Source organism: Eubalaena glacialis, chromosome 19, assembly GCF_028564815.1.
Source record: "Eubalaena glacialis isolate mEubGla1 chromosome 19, mEubGla1.1.hap2.+ XY, whole genome shotgun sequence".
NCBI lineage: Eukaryota > Metazoa > Chordata > Mammalia > Artiodactyla > Balaenidae > Eubalaena > Eubalaena glacialis.
Window position 1 is genome coordinate 40,554,652 of NC_083734.1, and position 25,244 is coordinate 40,579,895.

The window sequence follows — 25,244 nt, forward strand, 5'->3', positions numbered from 1 at the left end:
AATGACACACCCATCAGCGCCATGACAGTTGACAATTGCCATGACAACTGGAAGAGCCCAAACAAGGACTGAAAAAAAGGAGTATTGCATCAGTTCCGGGTCCAAACCACACCCCTGTTGTTGGATAACTCATGAATATTCCTCCTCTCTTTCCAATTCACTCCCTTTTACCTCGACCTTCCTATATATATGGTGTCTCCACCTGAATTGGGTTGAGAAGTTGATTTGAGAAAAGTTCCTTTTCTCCATTCTTTCTTTTTTTTTAATTCATTTATTTATTTTATTTATTTATTTTTGGCTGCGTTGGGTCTTCGTTGCTGCACGGGCTTTCTCTAGTTGTGGTGAGCGGGAGCTACTTTTCTTGCGGTGCGCGGCTTCTCATTGCGGTGGCTTTTCTTGTTGCGGAGCATGGGCTCTAGGCGCATGGGCTTCTGTAGTTGTGGCTCGCAGGCTCAGTAGTTGTGGCGCACGGGCTTCGTTGCTCCGCAGCATGTGGGAACTTCCCGGACTAGGGCTTGAACCCGGGTCCCTGCATTGGCAGGCGGATTCTTAACCACTGTGCCACCAGGGAAGCCCCTCTTCTCCATTCTTTAGCCATTGAATAAAGCTTGTCTGTTCCAGTCTCAGCATCGGTTTCATTATTGGCTGTGCGAATCCAAGCAGAAAAAACCTCCTTGGCAGAGACCAGGGGTCTCAGCTGGCTAGGACCCTGGCACAGGTCCAGTCGACCAATTCAATATCACAACCAAGTCAAAGACCAGAAGGAAGGATTTATTACTTGCAGCAAGAAAACATGGAGGATCTTTCCCAAAGCAGCATCTCCCCAAACAGCAAAATTGGGGCAGTTTTAAACTAAGGGCACATGCATACTTCATGAAGGGGCTTGGGTGGTGTATGCACATTCATGAAGGGGCTTGAGCAGAGGGGAATTCAACATAGAATAGGGGCAAAGGTTGACAGAGTCCAAGCTTTAGTTGATTGAAGTCACGAGGGTCAGAAAAGGTCAACGTCATCATTCCTTAATTTTCCACCAGTCTGAGGTCTTAGCATGTAGTTACCACCCTCCACCTGGGTGGGGGCCCTTAGTTCCTGTAGTACAACTCAAAGATATGTATCAGATTATTAAGTCTATCCCTTAAGGAAGAACTAGGACTCCTGTTTTATCGCGGAATTATTGTTTCTTGATTGCTTTCCTCCATTCCTTTGTTCCTTTAAGATCATTAATTACTGAGACCTGTTCAAAGGCAAGCATTGTGGCCAGGCTTAGATCACAAAATGGCTTAGGCCGAAAATGGCTTCTCTTATGTCAAAAAGCTATATCGGGTTCTTTTCCTCCTGGGAACACCCCCCCACACACACACATCTGCTTACACTGGGACCTCAGCCTTCCCAGAGATATGAGGAACACCTTCCCTGCAGAGGCGGATGGAGCACAGGAATCCAGCAGAGATCAGTGGAGCTTGCTCCTAAGAACTGGCCTGTCCCCTCCTCTCCCAGCCCTGTAAGCCACTCCAGGGTCCCCTGGACCTGCATGTAGTGGTACCTCTCCGCCCCTGGCCCACGCTCAGACCCTAGGCTCTCAGTCGATCAAAGCCTGCATGTGTTAAATGTCTGAAGTGTGGCGGGACACCCCTGCTACTTTTGACCTTTTGCTCTGATTCCATTTGAAAGAGAAATAGCACTTATACGATGTAAAGCAAACAACTACAAGGCTCTATGAGAATAACTGCTTGAGCATGTGCGGCGCGGGGATGATGGCGCGTTACAGGACAATGCCCAGAGGACCTCAAGGCGCTCACTTGGTATAAGCTGTGCTCAAAACATCTACGTTTTTCCTGAGAGCAGGAGGGAAGCTCTAAGTTGGGCCTGGGCTCTGCCCACCGGGCTACGCTGATGCCCTGGGGGAGGCAAAAACGGGGTAGGCGTTGGTCCCATTTTACAAGTGGGCAACCTTCGCTGAAGGAGGCCATGTGTCGGCCCCAATTCTACGCAGATGGTGCTGCGGCCAGATAAGGTCAGGAACCCAGAAGCCAGGATCTCGTCTGACGCAGACCCTGTGAGAGGCAGGCAGTGAGAACGCACTCCGCCCGGAGTCTGTGGCGTTGCCTCTCTGTGCCCAACAGGAATGCAGGGATCGCGAGTCTCCCGGACCACGTCTCTGCTCCCGGGCTGGGAACCCTGGGGCGTCCGAGAGCGCTGGCCCCGCCCCGCGGTTCCTCCGCGCCCCTCGATTGGCTCCGCGGACCAGGGCGGGGTCGGACGCCCAGCCGACGTGATGGACGGCGTCAGGCGCCGCGGCAACCGTTTCCTGTTGTCAGTCGTCCGGAGGCCGCAGCGTCCGGTCGGAGGCTTAGGGGCTGCAGCGGCCGGGAGTGCCCCCGACCCCCTCCCCACTCCGTTTGGTGAGTTAGGGGTCGGGGGCGAGGCGGGCAGCAGAGGGGCGGCGAGGCCGGGACGGGAACAGGCGAACAGGGAACAGCAACCCTCTCCGTGATCCCAAACCCCTGGTTACCTTGAGCCTGCTTCAGAGTCCTCACCCTTCCCAGCCCAAGCCCCGCGCCCCACTCCAACTAGCCTTCGGCCCGCACTGCCGCTGCTGGCCTCTCCCCTCTATTTGCCACTCGTGACCTGATCCCAGCCCTTACCCCCACCCTCTCACCGCCGGTCTTGCGTAAATGCAGCCGCAGCCTTGACCTCCCTGTAGCCCACTTCCAACCCCGACCTTGGCCACGTCCCTCCGCCTCCCTCTAACACATCTCGTCTTCACCTCTCAACCCCTTTGGCTAGTGCTGCACGCAGGCCTCCTCGAGAGCCACCATTCTGGTTTGCCCTTTTCGGGATCAGCTTTCTTATCCGAATCTCCCACACCCCCCTGGTCAGCTCCCCAAGGTCTGCCCATCCTGAACACCCCACCTCTGTCCCACTCTCATTTAAGACCCACTACTAAAATAGATGCCCTGTTGAGCACACCCTTTTCTTTTTGATAACTCTGGTCTCAGCCCTATCCCAAGTCTTACATGTATCTTGTCCTCACAGACTCAACCCCTAACTTCCTAGCCCACCATATACTTCCTTTCCATCTCCAACCATCAGAGGACACCCCCATCCCTAAGTCTTTGCTAAACCACCCCCAACTCTTGGTGCCCCAGTTACTACCACCCTCAGCCAATCTTATTAAAAATGAGATCTCCTGCCCTTTCACCTCTGCTGTCCCCTCCTCAACTCTACACCCATTTTTCCCTTGACCCCGTCCCCATTCAATCTGAGAATTTAGTGCAGAGTCCCCTGCCAGCCCCACCGGCTGCCCCTCAACAGCCAAATTTAGGTGCTTGCTGGGAGCCCAGCAGTTAGAGACTGAGCTGGGTGCATGCAGGGCCTCAGGTGGTAAATAAGTGTGGAGAAGTAGAGATCCGCCCTCGGGTCAGGGTGAGGGATTTTTTTCCCCGGGTGTCTTGTCGCCTGTACCTGCTCCCAGGGATTATGGGTCTAGCATTCATATTAAATGACTTGTGCTACTGCTGGAATGGTGGGTATCGCCCACATACCTGGAAGGTGGGGAATGGCCACTCCCCTAGCTCACTCATAGCCTGGGCCAATGGAAGCCATCACTTCCTTTTGGCTGGTTTTCTGGCCCAGGAGAAACTCAGGGAGTACCACTGTGTGACTGTGGTCACAGAACCACGTCCATGTGTGTTGTCCTGGCACTTGTAAAGGACCCTCCTCACCCAGTGTTCCTCCTGGCTGGAGCTGACAGCAGACCTGTCCCAACGCTTAACACAGGGAACACGATGGACGCCAGAGATGATGTTACATGTTGTGAAGAGTGTAGGTGAGAGGGTTCCCAGGAGGCTAAGGCTTAGGCGAGTACAGAGGCTGTTGAATCACTTCCTCTTTTTGCAGGTGCTGAATCTTTGAGTTTTGGCCATTTGGTTACCCATGAACATGGGTAGTTGAGATATCTGAGTAGCTGAGGCAGAGGGACATTCCTGAGGCACCCGGGCCCCAAGCTCAGCATTTATCATCTCCTGGGCTTTGGGGGCACACATTCTCTCCAAATTCTAGTGACCTGGCTTCAGAGGGTTGGCCATTTGGCAGCAATTTTAAAGGGCCCCAAACAGGACCCGTTGTCTTTGCTTGCCGTTTATAGTCTTGTTCCTTTGAAAGTTGAAGCTCTCCCTTCAGTATCCCCCCGCCCCCCCCCCATTATGGTGCAATATATCAGAGTGGTCTCAGCCTGCTGGCAGGGTGATTTAATGAAAGGAGTTCCATCATGGCTGAGAATTGTATACCTCAGCTTTCCTCGGTCTGTGAAATGGAGATAACCTGCCCCTGAGCCTTATTTTTGTTTTATTCTTCTGTTCATTCAGCAGGTATTTTTTGAGCACCACTGCGTGCTCTGGGTTGTTCTAGGCACTAGAAATGTAATGGTGAATGAGTTGAGCAAAGTTCCTGTTTTTGGTCATTCAGAGTTTGGTCCTTGCTGGAATCCTAAGGATGGGACAAAAATATGGGGGAGATGGGTGTTATTGAATGGAAGGAAGGAGGGGGGAAAGAAAGATACCCCATGTTCACTGATTCACATTTCTGGGCTCACTCACTAGCCTTTGGTTTGGGAATCACAGGCTAGACGTTTCTTGCCCTCCAGCTGGTATCCAGTTGCTTCAAAGATGCAGTTCCCCTAGCACACTCTCTCCATCCCCCGCCCTCCAGGACACTTGTCCAGAAATCCAGCTTTTTTCAGGTGGGAGGAGGTGCAGTTTACTCAGCACTAACATGTCTGAAAGATCAGCTGCTTTTCTGAATCAGAAGATAACTTTGTCATTCTTTTCCAACTGAAAACCATGACTCATCAACTGGTACAGCAGCTGGATGGCTTAAACGTCAGGCTGTTTGTTCTGAACAGCCTGGTACAGGATTGGATTCAGGCTGTAGAGAGGAGGCTGTTGGGAATGGCTGAGAAGTCTCTAAGGAGAAGAGGTTGCTGTTTACCTATGGATGGAGTGTTTCAGAAGCAGGGAAGCCAAGCCATCCATTTCTTCTTTTAATGTAAGTCTCATATAAGCCATTCTTTTCTTTTCTTTCTTCCTTGGTCTCTGGAAGAAGTGAAATTGGACATTTATAGAAGCCCAGGCAGTATAATAAAGAAAAGCAACCAGAACAATTCCTTCCTGTGTGTTGGAACATTTAAGAAAGGACAGCTGTGAAACCTGTGTACCATGGAAAGGACCTGGCCTCAGCTGGTTGGGACTACAGACCTGATGGGTAAGATTGTTTCTTGTTGATTTTAGCCTCATTTGATAAAAATGGAGCTTTCTGAGTACTAAGTTAATTATTACTTAGTCTATAAGTAATCAGTTTGCCTGAAACTCTTGGAACCAGAGACCTGAGACAGTTTGATCTGGTGAAGTCTGACACAAGACTTAGAATGAGGAAACCAGACAGTTTTGTCCCTTACCTGGGGCTCTTTTCTACTGAGCCTTAGTCTTCTCTGTAAAACGGGGATAATCATCCTTCTCTCACAGGATTGTTTTTTGTTTTTTTTGTTTTTATTTATTTATTTATTTTTGGCTGCGTTGGGTCTTCATTGCTGTGTGCGGGCTTTCTTTAGTTGCAGAGAGCAGGGGCTACTCTTTGTTGTGGTGCACGGGCTTCTCATTGTGGTGGCTTCTCTTGTTGCAGACCATAGACTCTAGGCGCATGGGCTTCAGTAGTTGTGGCACGTGGGCTCAGTAGTTGTGGCTCTTGGGCTCTAGAGTGCAGGCTCAGTAGTTGTGGCGCACGGGCTTAGTTGCTCCGTGGCATGTGGGATATTCCCGGACCAAGGCTCGAACCCGTGTCCCTTGCATTGGCAGGCGGATTCTTAACCACTGTGCCACCAGGGAAGTCCCCAGGATTGTTTTAAGAATTAAATGAGATTAGAGAAGCTAGGAGAGCCATGTCAGGATGAATCAATACTTAGGGGGAGAGGTAGACTTTTTGTGGTTAGGAGTTGCCTAAAAGGCAGACAGAAGTCACCTTTTCTGCTAAACTCCACCAGTAATGTTTGAAGAGCCCTTTGGTAATGTTGCCCACGTTCTGTCCTTAACCCTTTTTAGCCTAGGTCTCCTTGCAGCCACGCCTCTCTTTGCTTTGGTTTTTGGTGTCAATGAAGACTGTTCTGAGGACAGGAAGTGAAACCAGTCCCATAGGAAGGTGGACTGGGGGTCTGGAGAACGACGGAGTGCTGACCCAGCAGTCAGGAGACCCAAAGCTCCCTTATGGTTCCATCAGCAAGTTCTCATGTCTCCTGCCCCCTGAGGCATGATGGAGCAGACCCACATAGGTGGGGTGCTTTGGCTTCTTGCAAAGAAAGGTGTGCCCTGAATTGTGGCCCGAACCCCAAAGCCTCAGTCCTATTTTGTGAATTGTCAAGTGGCCATTCTCCTTCTGGACTCCTCTGCACTGTCATTTTGTGGCTTTTCTGACTCATGGTTTTAGGGGGCGATTACGTGTCTCGCCCTGCTCTGACCTCTCAGCATCAGTTTGCTTTGGGTTTTTTTGTTTGTTTGTTTTTTAAAACAATGGTTTCATGAGCAATGATGGGGGGCCTCTGTGTTTTTTTTTTTTTAATTTATTTATTTTTATTTATTTATGGCTGTGTTGGGTCTTCGTTTCTGTGCGAGGGCTTTCTCCAGTTGTGGCAAGCGGGGGCCACTCTTCATCGCGGTGCGCAGACCTCTCACTGTCGCGGCCTCTCTTGTTGCGGAGTACAGGCTCCAGACACGCAGGCTCAGTAATTGTGGCTCACAGGCCCGGTTGCTCCGCGGCATGTGGGATCTTCCCTGACCAGGGCTCGAACCCGTGTCCCCTGCATTGGCAGGCAGATTCTCAACCACTGCGCCACCAGGGAAGCCCTGCTTTGGGTTTTTAGCAGACCCTTACTGGGCTGGAGCACCCACTTACTAACAGGCCTCCCTCCCTCCCATGAATATTATTTTCAGTTAATTAGTTAATGAGGCCTTAATGGATCCAGGCTGTTATTCAGATTGTTGAGGCCTAAGCCCTTCCTGGCCTGGCCTGTGGCTGGCTGAGGGCAGGGCAGTTTTGCAGCTTGAGGCTCTGTCTAGAAGGGCAGGCCGGAGGGGAGGCCTTTGGCTGCTGGAATTGCTGAAGGGGATTGGAACCCAGGGTCTTGGAGCCAGAGAACCTGGATTTGGCCTCCTGGGCTGCACAAGGGTGGCCTGGAAGGAACATTGTCCAGAGGGACTGTCTGCAGCACATGTCCCCTTATCTGGGGCGCTGGTGGCTGGAGTGTGGAGGAGGGCCCTGAAGAATCCCTGGTAGGTGGGAGGGGGATGAGGTGAGGGTGAGGTAAGTCAGACAAGGCCTGAGGCCAGGGGCCCATGTTCTGGGGTCTCTCACACCCTGACCAGAGTTGGCTCTGCGGGGGCCGCCCTCCACACACCTCCCTCCCTCTGCATGTCCTTACTTGGAGAGGTTGGCTCTGGGTCCTGTTTACCCACTGCCCACTCCAGAGGCCAGGGATTGAATCAGAGCAGCTCCTACCATTTAGGGCCACTCTGCCTCTCTCATCTCCAAGCGTCACGCTCATGTCCTCCTGTAAACCTTTCCTGCCAGACTGACCTCAGTGTTCCACTGTGGCCCCTCACCTGGCCCCCCGGCTGAAGAGCCCTCCTCCCAGGCCTCCCTTGCCCCCTTGCCCGTCGCCGCCTTAGCCCTAGCCCACACCCACCTCTTCCAGAGGGAGGTGGTCGCGCTCCTTCTGGAGTCTGGGGGTTTCTCTTGAGCTCGGGTTGCTGTTGTCCTGGCGGCGGCTGGTAGAGTTGGCCACTTACCAGCCCTGGGATCTTGGGAATTTCCTTGACCTGGGTCAGCTTCTACTTCTTATCTGTCAGACTGAGATGATAAGACACTCCTAGGATGGTTATCAGGAATGAATGGGATAATACATGTAAAGGGCACAAAACCCATTTAACAGGTCTTGGTTTTACTAACTTCTTTGGGCCATGGGTTCTTGAGAGCAGAAAGAGCAGTAACCTGATTTTCTCTCTCTTTATTATTTTTTGTTGTTGTTGGTGTCCCCTCATGCTTAGCTGTGTGGCCACTAGAGATTTGTTTAGATGTGAGTGTGCCTGTCCAGTCCTGCTCTGTGCAAGTTCCCAGGGTGGGCCAGGCCAGGCAGCAGCCCCTTCAGGCTCAGGCTGCAGTCCTCACCCCCACCCCACCCTTAGCCTCAGCCACCCCAGGAGAGAGCCAGCTGCCCCGAGAGACCGAGAGATTTCTCTGTGTACTGACTTCAGCTGCTGGCACACGCTTAATTAGGTAGTGGCATTCTTTGCCTGTAGATTTGGGCAGCCGCATCCACTGGGGTTAGAGATACCATTTATCCTCGGTAAATATCAGGCCCTGTGCTCAGCGTTTTCCATACTCATAGTCTCCACTTAAGAGGTCTGATACGTGCCCCAGTGTGTCTAGCTGGTTAGTGGCAAATTGAGATCAGAACCCATGTTGTTCCCCTTTAGATATGTCCCTGTGCTGCTCAAGCTAGACCTCTGCAGCCCAAAGGAGAAGCAGCTGTGTGGCGAGAGAGCCCTTCCTTTTGAAGGCGTTTCAGTTGTACTTTTCCCCACTGAGCTGGCCGACCCTGGGCTGGGACGGGAGTTGGGACAGTTGCAGAGCCCAGGCCCTGAATGTGAATTGTGAGCCCCTGCTTCCCGGCCCCTGTGAGTTCTTGGCACCTTCAGCTGCAGCATCCCCCCTTGCAGCCTCAGCTCTGTATCTAATTAGCCTTTTTTTTTTTTTTAAATAAATTTATTTATTTATTTTTGTCTGTGTTTGGTCTTCATTGCTGCACGCGGGCTTTCTCTATTTGCGGCGAGCAGGGGCTACTCTTCGTTGCGGTGCGCGGGCTTCTCATTACTGTGGCTTCTCTTGTTGCGGAGCACGGGCTCTAGGCGCGCGGGCTTCAGTAGTTGTGGCACGCGGGCTCAGTAGTTGTGGCACGCGGGCTCAGTAGTTGTGGCTTGCGGGCTCTAGAGCGCAGGCTCAGTAGTTGTGGCGCACGGGCTTAGTTGCTCCGCGGCATGTGGGATCTTCCCAGACCAGGGCTCGAACCCCTGTCCCCTGCATTGGCAGGCGGATTCTTAACCACTGTGCCACCAGGGAAGTCCCTAAATTAGCCTTTTATTCCCTGCTTTTTTGTGCCAGCATTTGGAGTGGAGTCAAGAGCCCTTTCTACCCACCCTTTGGGACAGACCTGCCCATGGCACACACCACGAGATCTTTTTTCCTTCCTTGTTTCCATCCTTAAAATCCACTCTCAGTTTTTACTTTTGTATTGAAAGTCCTTGCAGTTGCAGGTTGAGTAAGATGGGGGTGGGGCGTGGGGAGGAGATCGTCTGGGCGCAGTGATTGTTCATCCGGCCGTGTCTGTCCCTGCAGGTGTCATGTGATTCTTCTGAGGAGCTGCTGCTTGAGTGGAAATGCTCTCAGCGGTGGAGAATGGACTGGACCCCCGGGCTGCCATCCCGGTAGGCAACAAGGGAGAATCAAGGGTGAGGGAAGGGGTGCCTGGGACAGCCATTTCATTGTTTTTTCTCACTTTGAAATGCATTTGCACTGTTCAGAAAGAGAGGCCTGGAGTTGAGAAAAAGTTATAGCAGAAGCAGGCTCCGAGGAGATCCTGCCCTTTCCAGATCATCTTATTGGTGATAAAATGGAGATTTACAAAAAACAATGGAGATTACATGTAGTTTACCTAAGGACCAAGGATTTCTCCAAAGAAGATATACAAGTGACCAATAAGTACATAAAAAGACGCTCAACATCATTAGACATTAGACAAAGGCAAATCAAAACCATAATGAGGAAAACAGAAGTAGAGTCACCACGGACGTAGAAAACAAACTCATGGTTACCAGGAACAAAGTGTGGGAGGGATAAATTGGGAGATTGGGACTGACGTATACACACTACTATATATAAAATAGATAACCAATAAGAACCTGCTGTATAGCACAGGGAACTCTACTCAGTACTCTGTAATGGCCTATATAGGAAAAGAATCTAAAAAAAAAAAAAAGGTGGATATATGTCTATGTATAACTGATTCACTTTGCTGTACACCTGAAACTAACACAACATTGTACGTCAACTATACTCCAATACAAATGTTTTTTAAAAAGTAAAATAAAATAGTAAGAAAAAAAAGTCATAATGAGGGACTTACTCAGTGGTCCAGTGGTTAAGACTCCGTGCTTCCACTGCGGGGAGGTATGGGTTCAGTCCCTGGTCGGGGAACTAAGATCCCACATGCCGTGCGGCGCAGCCAGAAAAAAAAAAAAGACATAATGAGATACTTCTTCATATCCACTAGGATGACTGTAATCAAAATGGCAGACAATAATAAGTATTGGTGGGGTTGTGGAGAAGTTGGAACTCTCATACCTTCCTGGTGGGAGTGTAAAATGGTACAGCCATTGTGGAAAACAGTTTGATAGTTCCTCAAAAAGTGAAACATAGAGTTGCATGTGACTCAGCAATTCCACTCCTAGGTATACACCCAAGAGAATTGAAAACATATATTTACACAAAAAACTATGAACATGAATGTTCATAGCAGCGTTGTAGCCAAAAAGTGGAAACAACCGAAATATCTATTTTTTTTTTTTTTTTTTTTTTTTTTTTTTTTAAATTTTGGCTGCATTGGGTCTTCGTTGCTGCGCGTGGGCTTTCTCTAGTTGCAGCGAGCGGGGGCTACTCTTCGTTGCGGTGCGCAGGCTTCTCATTGCTGTGGCTTCTCTCGTGGAGCACCGGCTTTAGGCTCACAGGCTCAGTAGTTGTGGTGCACGAGCTTAGTTACTCCGCAGCATGTGGGATCTTCCCGGACCAGGGATTGAACCCGTGTCCCCGGCATTGGCAGGCAGATTCTTAACCACTGCGCCACCAGGGAAGTCCCCCCAAATATCTATTAATCGATGAATGGATAAATAAAATGTGATATATCCATGCAATGGAATATTATTTGGCAATAAAAAGGAATGAAGGATTGATATGTGCTACAACACAGACAAACTTGAAAACGCACTAAGTGAAGTCAGACACAAAAGGCTGCATATCGTATGATTCCATTTATAAGAAATGTCCAGAATAGGCAAATCCATAGAGGCAGAAAGTAGATCAGTGGTTGCCAAGGGTTGGGGGAGAGGGGAATAGTGAGTGACTGCTAATAGGTACAGGGTTTCTTTTGGGGGTCATAAAAATGTTCTAAAATTAGATAGCGGAAATGGTTGCACAATTCTGTGAATGTACTAAAAACCACTGAGCTGTGTATTTTAATGAGTGAATTTTATGATATGTAAGTTATGTCTCATTAAAGCTGTTCTAAAAAAGGAACATTTAACTTTTCACAGAACATTAACATTAATTGTGTAGGCTAAAATAAAAATGAAACAGTGAAATATTTGTCCATAATCCTATCACCTAATAATTCAAACCAGTTTTTCTGCAATCCCTTCCAGTCCTTTTCCAAACCCTTAGGTAATTTTGACATATGTACTTATATTATGATAGAACGATCTTAACTCTGTATTTTCAAAGGACTTTATATATATTTTATAATTTATTCATTTAACAAACATTTATTGAGTACATGTGCCAGGAACCAGGCCCATTGTTGAGGGCACAAGGATGAATAAAAAACTAGTCCTACCTTCAAAGAGTAATACCCCCAGCTGTAAATCACCAAGTATTATTTCCATTTAACAGATGAGAAAGTTGAGGCTCAGAGAGGTTAAGTGAAATATTTGAGGTGACCCAACTGGTGACTGACAGAGCTGAGACTAAACCCAGGCTCTGACTGCCAGGTCTAGGATCTTTCTTCATGTAAACCGTGCTCCTGTTTCTGGGTGTTTTTATTGTTCTAAAGCAGCACTTTTTGCCTCTTAACTTGTTGACTCTCAGTGGAATGTTGGTCATGTGATTAAGGTGGGAAGCCTCACCCCTGCCCTAGATGGATTACCCAAGCTCCCATAGCTGTAACTCTGATGGAGCCAGTATTTAAACACAAGATTTATATGGCTATCAGCTTACTGAAGTTTGGTTTAAAAAACAAACAGGGATTTCCCTGGCCGTCCAGTGGTTAGGACCCAGCGCTGTCACTACCGTGGGCCGGGTTCAGTCCCTGGTCGGGGAACTAAGATCCCGCAAGCCTCTCCGTGCGGCCAATAAATAAGTAAATAAAAAATAGAAAACAAAGAAATTTTAAAAACACACGCAACTTTGCAAAAACTAACAACACATCTTGGGGCGATTTTCCTTTTCTTCTCTCTGCTTTCTCTTTATTTTCTACCGTTAGCCTGTACTCGTTTTGCTACACAGATATGTAGATTTGTGCATGCATGTGGACCCATGTGTTTGGCCACAGGAGGAGTCACATTGCAGGGGTCGCCATAGGAGCCTCTAAAGGCCTGTGTTATGTCTGGCGCCACCCAGGTCATCAAGAAGAAGCTAGTGGGCTCCGTGAAGGCACTGCAGAAGCAGTACGTGTCCTTGGACACAGCGGTCACAAGCGAAGACGGAGATGCCAACAGCATGTGCAGCGCCCTGGAAGCCGTCTTCATCCACGGCCTGCACACCAAGCACATCCGAGCCGAGGCCGGAGGGAAAAGGAAGAAAAGTGCCCACCAGAAGCCTCTGCCTCAGCCCGTCTTCTGGCCCCTCCTGAAAGCTGTCACCCACAAGTGAGAGCTGCTGGGGGCGGCGGGGTGGGGGTTGGAGGCGGTTCACGTCAGGGAGGAGCTTCAGAGTGTGGGACGCTGGGCTCTTCCCTCCAGCCGTGCGGGAAAGACACAGAGAGCCCTGTGTCCCGGAGAGGAGATGGTGGACCAAGCGGGGTTGGTGGGGGATATTAGACCAGGGCTCAGTGAGCCCCTCAGACCATGGCCTGGGGCAGCGTCGAGCCCCTGGGCTGGTCGCCCTGAGCAGGAGCAGGAACCTTCTTTTTACCACCCTCTGGCAAATTCAGTAGTTACAACAGAGGTTGTGCAGCCTGCAAAGCCTGAAATCTTTACTGTCTGGCCCTTTCCAGAAGTTTGCTGACCCTGCCTTAGGATGTTTGCACATCTGTGTGCTACGTATCATACTTGTAACAAGGTAGGGTTTGTTTCTTTTTTTTTAAGAAGAGTGGCATCCAGCTAGAGCCTCTGAATGTGTGCTCTGAGACACTTGTCTTGCTGGCCCTGCCCTGAACCGCCTGGGCTTTGGAGCAAGCAGCTGACACTGTGCCTCTCAGGGCTATTAAATGCCACCTCCTGCCCGAAGGTGCCTTTGTCTGTCTCTAATCTTCCTTCCCGTGCTACTGCCACTGCCCTATCTCAGGCTCTTACCTCACTCCTGGGTGGCAGTGCCTTTCTAATTGTCCCCCTTATCTCATTCTGTCTTTCCTTTGGTCAGTCAGCCCACATTTACTGAGCTTAAGCTGACTGGAGCTCCATCACTGGGTTCTGCAGAGTACGGTCCGCACTCCCGTGGAGGAGACGTGCGCAGGGAATGGCGGTAGTCAGAGGAGGGGCGTTTACATCAGACCGAGGCATTCAGGAGCTGAGTTTGGTACACGTGGGGTTGGGTTGGGTAGGAGCACCCCACCCTGAAGTCTGCGTAGCTGCGAGCACGTCACTTTCCTGAGCAAAAACCTGTAGCCCACAGGCTCCCAAACGCCAGCCTGGGGTCTGCTTCACTTGGCTGGGGCCCCGGAACCTGTATCCTAACCTAGTTCTCCAGGTGATTCCGATGCACCGCCAGGTGTGGGGAGCATCGCCCCGCTTTGCCTCCCCCGTTTGATACTCAGGGCCCTGCATTACCTGGCTTTGCAACCCTATCACCCGCTCTTCGTCCCTGTGCTGTAACTGGAGCGCTCCCCACTCGCGTTACAGTCTGTTGCTTTCCTACCCTTTATGTTTTTTTCTCCGTCAGTCCCTTGTGCCTCAAAGGTTCTCCATCCATCTTTGCCTCTTGTAGTCCCTCAAGGCCCAGCTCAGATACTGCCCTTTTCTGTGGCGTTTTTCTTACTCCAACCCAGAGGTGATTACCCAGCCCTCACCCCAGCTCTGCTAACAACAGGGCTCACCTCAATATGCCCTTGAAAGGCGGTTTCCTGGACCGAGGGTAGGGACCATGACTTTACCCTGTGTCTTCACAGCTCCAAGGACCTCAACCTAAAATTTAGGGGCTTAGCAGACATGTCCTGGATGAGCAGATGATGTCAGGGGCCGGACGGGTAGTTGTCATGAAAATGGCAACAATCCTTCATGACACTAAACGTAAAAAAGTTGGGGGGTTAGAGCTGAACCTTTCTAAATTCCCCTTTGAACACTGTTATCCAGGAGTTTTTCATGCCTATGTATATTTGCGGTCGTTGTTACTGGCTCTTGCTAACCAGTGGATAAAATGACATGTCCGTGATTTGGAGTTGTTTCTTGAAGCACATGCGTTCTCCGCCTTCCCAGACACATCATCTCGGAATTGGAGCACCTGATCTTCGTGAGCACGGACGTGGGCCGCTGCCGGGCCTGGCTGCGGCTGGCCCTCAATGACGGCCTGATGGAGTGCTACCTGAAGCTGCTGCTGCAGGAGCAGGCCCGCCTGTGCGAGTACTACCAGCCCACGGCCCTGCTCCGTGACGCCGAGGAGGGCGAGTTCCTCCTGAGCTTCCTGCAGGGCCTGACGTCCCTGTCCTTCGAGCTCTCCTACAAGTCTGCCATCCTAAACGAGTGGACGCTCACCCCGCTGGCCCTCTCCGGGCTCTGCCCGCTCTCGGAGCTCGACCCCCTCACTACCTCTGGAGCGGAACTACAGCGGAAGGAGTCTCTGGATTCCATCTCCCATTCCTCAGGCTCGGAGGACATTGAGGTCCAGCACTCGGGCCATAAGATCCGACGGAACAGGGGGCTCACGGCCTCCTCCCTCAGTCTGGACACGGCTAGTTCGTCCCAGCTCTCTTGCAGCCTCAACTCTGACAGCTGCCTGCTCCAAGAGAATGGCTCCAAGAGTCCAGACCGTTCCGAGGAGCCCATGTCCTGCGACTCAGACCTGGGGACGGCAAATGCTGACGATTCAGACCTGTCTCTGCAAGAGTGAGTACCCCTCCCCCACCCCTTCCCTCTCTTTCTCCTTCCTTCCTTCTCTTTCTCCTTCCTTCCTTCTCTTCCTCTTGCCCTCCCTCCCTTCCTGGGGCGTGTGATTGCCTGTCACTGAGCACGGAACTCTGTTAGGGCGTAAAGACAGACGAAGGGGGCAGGGACTGGAATTGCTGGGAGCTGTACCTTCAGGCAGACTGGGGCCAGTGGGGAGAATGCATTTAGATGGGGCTCAGAGTTGGTTCCAGCCCCAGCTCTGTCCTGGTGACCTGTGACAAGTTATTTAATCTCTCTGAGATTTAGTGTGAAATATTATTGTCGTCTTCATCTAGAAAGAAGGAAACGTATAGTTCAGAGCTCTACGTACAACTTCCAAAAAAGTGCAATGAAGCACAGTGCATAAGGGTGATCTTCTGGGACCTCACAGAAGACCTTCTGGGGGACACAAAACCTGAGTGATGCCAGGACGGGGGTGGCAGACAAATGGGGACGAGCAAGTGTGTGGAGGAGGAGGACATGGAGTGACGAACTTGACTGGAGAAGGGAGCCTGGCCACAGCCTTCCTTCCTTCAGGCTTTTTAACATTAATTTTTGAATAGATAATATATTTTTATAGTTTAAAAAAATCTAAAATATATACAGTGAAAAGTCTTTCCCACTGTATTTATGTAACCATAATTATTAATTTCTTGCATATTTTTCCAGTTTCTAAATGCATCTATAACAAATATGAATGTACAAATTTTAAAATTTTCCTTCTTCTTTCTTTATTTTTTAAATTGAAGTATAGTTGATTTACAATGTTGTGTTAGTTTCAGGTGTACAGCGCAGTAATTCAGTTATTTATACACATATATAAATATGTTATATATATATAATATATATAAATAAATATATAACATATTGTTATATATATAAAAAATATATTGTTTTTCAGATTCTTTTCCCTTATAGGTTATTATCTTTCTTATTTCTTATTCCCTTCTTTCCACGAAAGCTAGTATAAATTATAAATACATTATTCTATACCTTGTTTGGGAGATCTTTTCATATCAGAGCTTCTTTTTTTTTTTTTTCCTACTACAGATTTTTCCATTGTATGAATGTACCTTAGTTTATTGAATCAGCCCTGAGTTTAATGGACATTAGAGTTCAGTGTTTCTATAAATAACCTGTGTATGTGGTCCTTTAGGCCTATGCAAGCTATCTCTGTTCAGTAAATTCCCAGAAGCAAAATTGCTGAGCCAAGGAATAAATTAATTTGTAATTTTCACAGATATTGCCTATTTGCACTCTATCAGGGTTGTGCTTGTGTCCTCTCAGCCTTGTCAACAGAAAGTATTATCAAACTTTTGGAAATTTGCTCGTCTCATAGGTAAAAAATGGTAGCCGTCTCTGAAGCATTTCCTCTAGTAGGACCTGTGTTACATCAGCTGTGTTTAGGACCTTTCCCCTCCTGCTGTTCCCCACCCTTCCCCCCACCTTGGTTCAGGTCTTTACAGGGCTCTCACCCGGTGTGGGAATCACACCAGGATTGGGTGTCATGGACTGGCCCTGGAGCAGATCTAGTTTCAAGCCCCATTCCACCACCTACAAGCCCAGTAATGTCTCGTACATGGCTAACTCTTTTTGAGGTTCTGTTTCTTCATCTTTTTCTTTTTTTTTTTTTTAATTTTTATTGGAGTAGAGTTGATTTACAATGTTGTTTCAGTTTCTGCTGTACAGCAAAGTGATTCAGTTATACATATACTTATATCCACTCATTTTTAGATTCTTTTCCCATATAGGTCATTACAGAATATGGAGTAGAGTTCCCTGTGCTATACAGTAGGTCCTTACTAGTTACCTATTTTACTGTTTCTTCATCTTTAAAATGGAAATTCCCTCATAGGGCTGTTTGAGAATCAAGTGAGATACCCATGAGTGAGATGCACACATAAGAATGTCTGGTAGGTCCCAGAAATGGCCTCCGAACATCGAACATCGAGCACATCAGATAGAATTTTCACATGTCAAACGGAAGGATTAGATATAACGTGCTGGGAAGGAGCAGCCCCCGCCCCAGAGATGGCTGGGCCCGTGGCGTGACTGAGGCTCAGTCACCTGTCTTAGCCCTTGGTTGTCTCTCCCTCCTCCCGCAGACCAGCCAGCCTTCTCTTTGTCATGTGCCTTTCCTTTATCTTTCATGAGTCTTGTGATTGGAAAATTCCAGCTTAAGGTCACTGAATCAGTGGCCATCCACCCTGCATGGGAAGTGTTGTCCTGTGTATTCCAGGGGAACTCAAGGGAAGAGGGTCAGGATGTACAGACCAACACTGGACAGTGATGTGAGGAAGTGGCAGACACCACACACACACACACACACACACACACACACACACACAAGCACGCAGCCAGCACCATCATTCTTAGAGCTGGGCTAGAAGTTTGTCTTGGAGCATTCACAGAGAGCAGCGTTTCTTAGAGTATATGTTTTAAGGGTAAAGATTCTCACCAACACGTAAGAGTTTGCTTAAGTTGTTGTGTTACTTAAATGTATATAACTTAAAATTAGGCATAAACACGTTGTGCTTAAAACTCTTGCAACTATAAAATCAAAACATCTACAAACTGGGAATTCCCTGGTGGTCCAGTGGTTAGGACTCTGCGCTTTCACTGCCAGGGCCCAGGTTCAATCCCTGGTCAGGGAACTAAGATCCCACAAGCCTCTCGGTGCGGCCAAAAAAAAGGAAAAAATCTACAAATTAAACATGAAGTGCAAAACCCATAACATTCCAAATGAAACTTATTAATGTTTTGCAGAAGCCAAATTACAGTTTGCCTTGTGAAGAGAGGATCGACTGCCCCACACAGCTTCTTTTGTGTTCATTAGGTCTGAATTATAATTATATCCTGAATTATAATTATATCACTGAGAAGCATAGGTACAGTCTAGTGGTAAAAAGTGTGGACTCAGGAGCCGGACTGCCTGAGCCCTCCATCAACCAGCTTTGCCATCTCGGGCAAGTTACTCAACCTTTCTGACCTTGATGTCCTCATCTGTAAAATGGGGATAAGAATGCTTCAAAGGAATGCTGGGGAGATGAAATGAATTTAGATCTGTCAAATGCTTAGAGCAGTGTCTGGCACAGCATGCATGCTCACTGGGTGGTGGTGTCATTTTACTGCTGTGTACCTGTGACATCCGTTCTCCTACTGTTTGTCCTCACATACACTGCTGCAAAACCTTGGTTAGTAATATTTGTCAGAGGTCATTGTCATGAGGCCTTCCCTTGGGGGAAATGATTCTTAGCATGTGCAGCCCACCTCTTTGCTTTTATTAGTGGCCCTTGACTACCAAATAGTACTGTGTATCACTAACACAATAGTCCGCATGTTGAGGAAAACCGCAGGCTCAGGATCACTTGTCAGGGGTACTTTATAAGGTGGCCATTCAGATTCTCCAGGCCATGCTTTTAATTTACTTCATACATAAGTATTTATAATACATATACTTTTTTTCCAGATTGTTCTCTAAATGAAAGCACAAAGTTTAAAAATGTTTGAATAGAGGACTTCCCTGGCAGTCCAGTGGTTAAGACTCCGTGCTTCCAATGCAGGGGGGGCCTGGGTTCAATCCCTGGTCGGGGAACTAAGATTCCACATGCCGGGCGGCGCAGCCAAAAAAAAAAAAAACAAACAATTTTCGAATAGAAAGGTTTTGGGAAACACGGCCCTGAACCAGACCAAAGTGGAAGGACTGTAGTGGTTTCAGTTTCATTTCTTTTCCTTTTTTTTTCCCCCCCCAGTTTCATTTCTATGTTTCATTTTCCTCAAAGTTTTTAAAAATGTTCTTTCTTTTGCCTCTCCTTCAAAATCTCATCTCTAGCCCTTTTTTCCACTTGATGTACGTGTCTCTCTTATTCTCACTGGGTCCTTCACCAATTCTGGTGAAGCTCTGTGAGCTTCATTTCACCCTGACCTGGGTTTTTTTTGGGGGGGGGTGGGTTTGGCCGTGCCCTGCAGCTTGCAGGATCTTAGTTCCCTGACCAGGGATTGAACCCATGCCCCCTTCAATGGAATTGCAGAGTCCTAACCACTGGACTGCCAAGGAATTCCCCTTGACCTTGGTTTTGATTTGACAGAAGCTCTAATTGATCACACAAGCTTCTTGCTGTTTGGTGACATTTCTCTAAGCATTAAGTCACTCACTTGTTCTAATACCCAGTCTACGCTTGTCATTAAAATCTTTCTTGTAGGTTAAGATTCACTTCTAATTGATAACTGTTTTGGTAATGCTAGTGAGTATTTCAATAAATCTGTTCCTTCCCTTACATGTTTATGTTTGTGTACACGGAGGCTAAGCAGTCTTATCAGTGATAATGAGGTTAACATTTATTGATCGCTTTGTGCCAGACACTGTGCTAAGCACTTTACCTGTATTATGTCATTTAATCTTTGTCACAGTCATAAAAGATGGGTGCTGGTACCACATCCATTTTCCAGATAAGGGAATTAAGTCCATGAACTTAATGTTCACATTGTGGGGCCCACAGCCATGTGTTAACCAAGGCCAGGTGGACTCGGGAGCCCCTGCTTTTAATCACTCACCACACCACCTCCCGGGAGCCCATGAGGAGCCAGGACCTCACAGAGGACCTTGTAAAAAATCTGACACCCTAGTTCATTTCAGAAGGGGGCCCCGTGGTTTGGACACATATAAGTGGTTAGCAAATGCCCCTCCTCCTCTGCCTGTGGAAACTACCCCTTTCTTTCCAGAACTCATCATTGCCTACTCGCTGCAAATTGCACTCTTGGATTTTTTGTGGGTCTGTTTTTAGAGTGTGGCTTTTAGAGCAAGAGCGAGTCCCCATCTGCGTCCCCCCCGTAACTATTCCACAAACACATTTACACCTTTCTCTGAGAGATCACCTCTTTGTTTATCAAGATATGATTCACATACCATAACATTCACCATTGTAAAGTGTACTGTTCAGTGGTTTTCAGTATATTCACAAGGTCGTGAATTCAACATCTACTGCTGTCTACTTCAAGAGCATTTTCATTACCCTGTAAGGAAGTCCCTTACCCATTAGCTATGAATTTACCTTTTCTGGACATTTAATATCAATCGAGTCATAAAATATGTGGCCTTTTGTGACTGCCTTCTTTCACTTAGTACAATGTTTTCAAGGTTCAACCATGTTATATAAGCACATATCATGGGCAAATAATATTCCATTGTATGGATATATTACAATTTATTTATTCATCAATTAATGGACATTTTTTCCCACTTTTTGGCTATTATGAATAATGTTGCTATGAGCATTCATTTACAAGTATTTTGTGTGGACATACGTTTTGAATTCTTTTGGGTATGTACCTAAGAGTAGAATTACTGAGTCCCATGATAACTCTATATTTAACTTTCTGAGGAACTACCAAATGTTTTCCACAGGGGCTGCACCATTTCACATTTCCACTGATAATATATATGTGTTCCAATTTCTCCACATCTTTGCCAGTACTTGTTATTCTCTGTCTCTTTTATTATAGCCATCCTGTTGGGCGTACAGTAGTATCTCATTGTGGTTTTGATTTGTATTTCACTATTGTCTAATGATTTTGAGCACTTTTTCATGTCTTCATCGGTCATTTGTATATCTTCTTTGGAGTAATATCTACTCAAATCCTTTGCCTATTTATTTTTCCTTTGCCTATTTTTATTTTTTATTTGTTTATTTATTTTTTGAAAGCCTTGTGCTTTTTTCTTTTTAAAAATATTTTTTTAATTTTATTTATTTTTTTATACAGCAGGTTCTTATTAGTTATCCATTTTATACATATCAGTGTATACATGTCAGTCCCAATCTCCCAATTCATCCCACCACCACCGCCCCCACCACCGCCACTTTCCCCCCTTGGTGTCCATATGTTTGTTCTCTACATCTGTGTCTCTATTTCTGCCCTGCAAACCAGTTCATCTGTACTATTTATTTATTTATTTATTTTTGGCTGCATCGGGTCTTAGTTGTGGCATGTGGGCTCTTTGTTGCGGCCCACAGGTTTCTCTCTACTTGCAGCACATGGGCTTAGTTGCCCCGTGGCATGTGGGATCTTAGTTCCCTGACCAGGGATCAAACCCGCGTCCCCTGCATTGGAAGGCGGATTCTTAACCACTGGACCAGCAGGGAAGTCCCGTCCTTTGCCTGTTTTTAAATTGGGTTATTTATTTATTGTTGAGTTGTAAGAGCTCTGCATATTCTGGGTACTAGACTCTTATCAGCTATATGATAATATTTGCACATTTTATATGCAAATATTTTTATTATATTTTTTATTAATCACTTATGCATTAGATGTCATATCTAAGAAACCATTGCCTGATCCAAAGATATGAAGCTTTACACTTGTTTCCTTCTAAGAGTTTTATAGTTTTAGCTCTTACCTTTAGGTCTTTGATCCATTTGGGGTTAATTTTTTTATATGGTGTGAGATGAGTCCAACTTTATTCTTTTGCATGGAACTATTCACTTATCCCAGCACCATTTGTTGAAAGACTATTCTTTTCCCACTGAAATGTCTCAGCACCTCTGTTGAAAATCAGTTGCCCAGAAATGCATGGTTTGGTCACCTCTTCTTGTCTAAAATGTCTTAAAATGTTGTTTGGGGTTATGATGGTGTAAATAAGAGCAGAGCTCACCTAGAAGACAATCACATGAAAACTTGAGTTCTAAAATCCTCTTTTCCATAACCGCATTAAGGGGAGTTTGATGTGTCTTCTGCACCCAGTCTAAGCCATTAGGGCAGATTGTGAGATCTCTTGGGCTCCAGACAGCTTTCTTGCCACCAGAACCTACATTTGCCTATGATGTCCTCACTGGATTCATAAGCAGAGGTGGAGACAGCAAATAGGTTTACTTCAGAAACAGAACTTGGATTCTCGGAAGCCTCAGGAGAGGGAGGGAGGAGCAGCCACTAGCCAGTACACATTCCAGAAGTCCCAGAACTATGTGTGTGTGTGTGTGTGTGTGTACACAAAGGCAGTGGCATTGGCTCCCCCGGCTCCAGACACACCACTGAGGGGCAGAAAGTGCCAGTCCCATCAGGAACACACCCCGTGTACACGGGCACACACGCTGCACAGCTTGTATGCACTGTGCTCCAGCAGCAGCTTCTGGGGATTTGAGGCTTCTCTGGATCCACACCCAGCCCCTCACCCCGACCCTGCTGCCCAGTTACTGTTCCAGGAACAAAGCGGGTCCTCACTTCACCCAAGCCCGTGTCCCAGGGAGCGGAGTCTTGGAGCCCAGCTCTGAGACATGCTGTTCACTGAGGCACTGCTGAGGCCGCCTTGGGGCAGGGACCGGCCACACAGCTGTTTGGCTGAGCCGACTCTTCAGGCCCACAGTTAGCCTGTTCAGAGGGTGAAAGGCAGTCAGTTCCCATTCGCCTCTAGTCCTTTTCTCTGCTTTGTGAGCTTTGTCAGCTGAGATCCTGGGCCTCACAACTCACCTGCCTACCCAACCTGCCCAAGCCCCAGCTGGGGAGCAACTTTGGTGGGAGTGTCTGTGTGTGTGAGCTGGGAGCTCAGCGATGATTAAGGGGTTGGGGATTGTTTTGTTTTGTTTTTTGTTCAATCACAAAACAGCAGTTTTCCACTTAGCCTTGGGCATTCCAGCTGACAACCCCGTCACACAGGTTTCTTTGTTTAAAAACTTACAGGGTGTTGTCGGAATTCAGCAAAGCCCAGGTAAACTCTGTGCCAACCAACAGACTGAGCCAAGAAACGGAGGTTCCCACACTGCAGGCCTTGCTCGCCCTCCGCGGCCTGGACACCAGCACACCCCTGCACTTTGAGGTACCTGCAGAGCCCCGCCCCGCCCAAGCATCCCCTGGGACTCGAGATGGGGACCACAAGCAGGAGCCGCTTTCCCAGGCACCTGGCCCCCTGGGCTGGCCACAGCCAGCCAGTGCCCAAGCTGTCCCTTCGGGGAACACTTCAGGCCAGCAGCCTCCTAGTCCTTTGAGGGAGGCGACCAGAGCAGTCGGCCAAGGAAGTGGCCAGAAGAAGCCTCCGGAGGAGGATGGACCTTGGCTGAGCCTTGTGGTTCCCTCACCCACCAGTCCGGTGAGTGGTACAAGCTGGGTTTTTTTGAGGGGGTGTTGGTGAATGTCTCAGAGGTGGTGCGGGGTTTCTCCAGCTAGTGACCCCGAGTGGTCTCTGCCTTTTCCCCCTGAGCCTCTCGCCCTGCACGGTTTGGTGTTAATAGCATTGTGGTGATGGAGCTAATGTTCCTTGGGGTGTGAGTGGTGGATGTGAGCCGGGCTGTGCGCCCATCTCTTCCCATGGGTGTCTCCCGTCATCTGCACATGGACCCTGTGGAGAAGCTAATTCTCACCCAACTGCAGACTCTCTTCTCTTAACCCCTGCCACTCAGGGGTTATGCCCTTATGCCCTTAGGCGAGGCACTTCACCTCACTGAGCTTTGGTTTCCTCCTCAGTACTTGTTATTATTAAATTAACATTTTCATAAAGCACCAGGCTTTGAAAATACTCATTTTGCAACGCGAACCAGATTTCGAACTGCACTGTCCACTTGGGCAGCCACTAGCCACATGTGGCTCTGGAGCACTTAAAACATGGCTCGTCCAAATTGAGATAAGCTGAGTAAAATAAACACTGGATTTTGAAGGCTTAGTAGGAAAAAAAGAATGTAAAATGTCTCATTCATAATTTGGTTATTGGTCATGTTAAAATGAAAACATTTAAAATATGTATTTTAAATAAAATATATTATTAAAATTAATTTCACCTGTTTTTTTTAACTTTGTAAAATGTGGCTACTAGAACATTTAAGGTGACCTATGTGGCTTGCATTGTATTTCTGTGGGACAGCACTATTCTAGAATAAGCCAATCCAGTGTGTTGATGACCCGAGGAAGCCAGCCCTGGGTCTGTCCTGGAGAGAGCCCCGAGGGTAGCCAACCCTGGGACTGTCCTGGAGAGAGCCCCGAGGGTAGAGGCTGGAACTGTGGGCCCCGGGAAGCAAGAGTCAAGCTGTGAACCCAAGGTCTTGTGCCATTTCACATTTGCTCTTGGGTCGTGAAAAGCAGAAGTAGGAATTGGAGTGCACGTGGACACAGACACATAAAACCCAGAGCTCATCCTAGCTGCTGTCTGGGGCTTGTGTTGGGGATATAGTCTTGCTCTTTCAGTTCCATCCACACACATCTCTCCTTTGGCCTGTAGCTTCCAGATCCTATAACTCAGGATGGGCCAGCACCATGAAATAGACTATAGAAGAGGCATATCCACCCTCTTTTTTTAACAGCTTTATTGTGATATAATTCACATACCATACAATTTACCTAATTAAAGTGTATAATTCAATTTTTTTAGTATATTCACAGAGTTGTACAACCATCACCACAGTCTAATTTTAAAACATTTTCATCTCCCATAAAAGAAACCCTCTACCCATTAGCAATCACTCCTGTCCCTTTCCCCTCCTACCTCACTACCCTCAACCCCTGGTAACCACTAATCTCCTTTGTCTATAGATTTGCCTGTTCTGGACATTTTACATAAATGGAATCATATAATATGTGACATTTGTGATTGGCTTCTTTCAATTAGCAAAATGTTTCATCCATGTTGTGGCCTGTATCAGTACTTCACTCCTTCTCATTGCTGAGCAGTATCCCATTGTAGATTTCATTATATGGATGTATCACATTTTACTTATCCATTAATAAGTTAATGAACATTGGCGTTTTTCCTACTTTTTGGCTATTATGAATAATGCTACTATGAACATTCATGTATAATTTTTTGCTTGGACATATGTTTTTAACTTTTTTGGATGCATACCTTGAAGTAGAATTTTGGGATCATATGGTAACTATATTTAACCTTTTGAGGAACTGCCAAGAGCAACTGCCTTGTTTTATATTTCAACCAGCAGTGCATTCCTCTACATCCTCACCAACAGTTCTTACTGTCTGTTTTTTTTTGTTTTTGCTTTTATTATAGCCATCCTAGTGGATGACAAGTGGTATCTCATTATGGTTTTGATTTGCATTTCCCTGATGACTAATGATATTGAGCATCTTTTCGTCTAAATG

General features: G+C 47.5%; 1 protein-coding gene across 1 annotated transcript in view; it reads left to right on the top strand.

Annotated features, from left to right (window-relative positions):
• The first annotated feature begins 2,283 nt into the window (after positions 1-2,283).
• Positions 2,284-25,244, top strand: part of PLEKHM1 (pleckstrin homology and RUN domain containing M1) — a 49,655-nt gene continuing 26,694 nt past the window's right edge. Inside the window, exons 1-6 of the mRNA XM_061175479.1 lie at positions 2,284-2,402; positions 5,101-5,262; positions 9,442-9,530; positions 12,493-12,740; positions 14,505-15,131; positions 22,842-23,247. Coding sequence (XP_061031462.1) covers positions 9,483-9,530; positions 12,493-12,740; positions 14,505-15,131; positions 22,842-23,247 — 1,329 coding nt within the window. The 5' untranslated portion in view covers positions 2,284-2,402; positions 5,101-5,262; positions 9,442-9,482. The remainder of the gene's footprint in view (positions 2,403-5,100; positions 5,263-9,441; positions 9,531-12,492; positions 12,741-14,504; positions 15,132-22,841; positions 23,248-25,244) is intronic.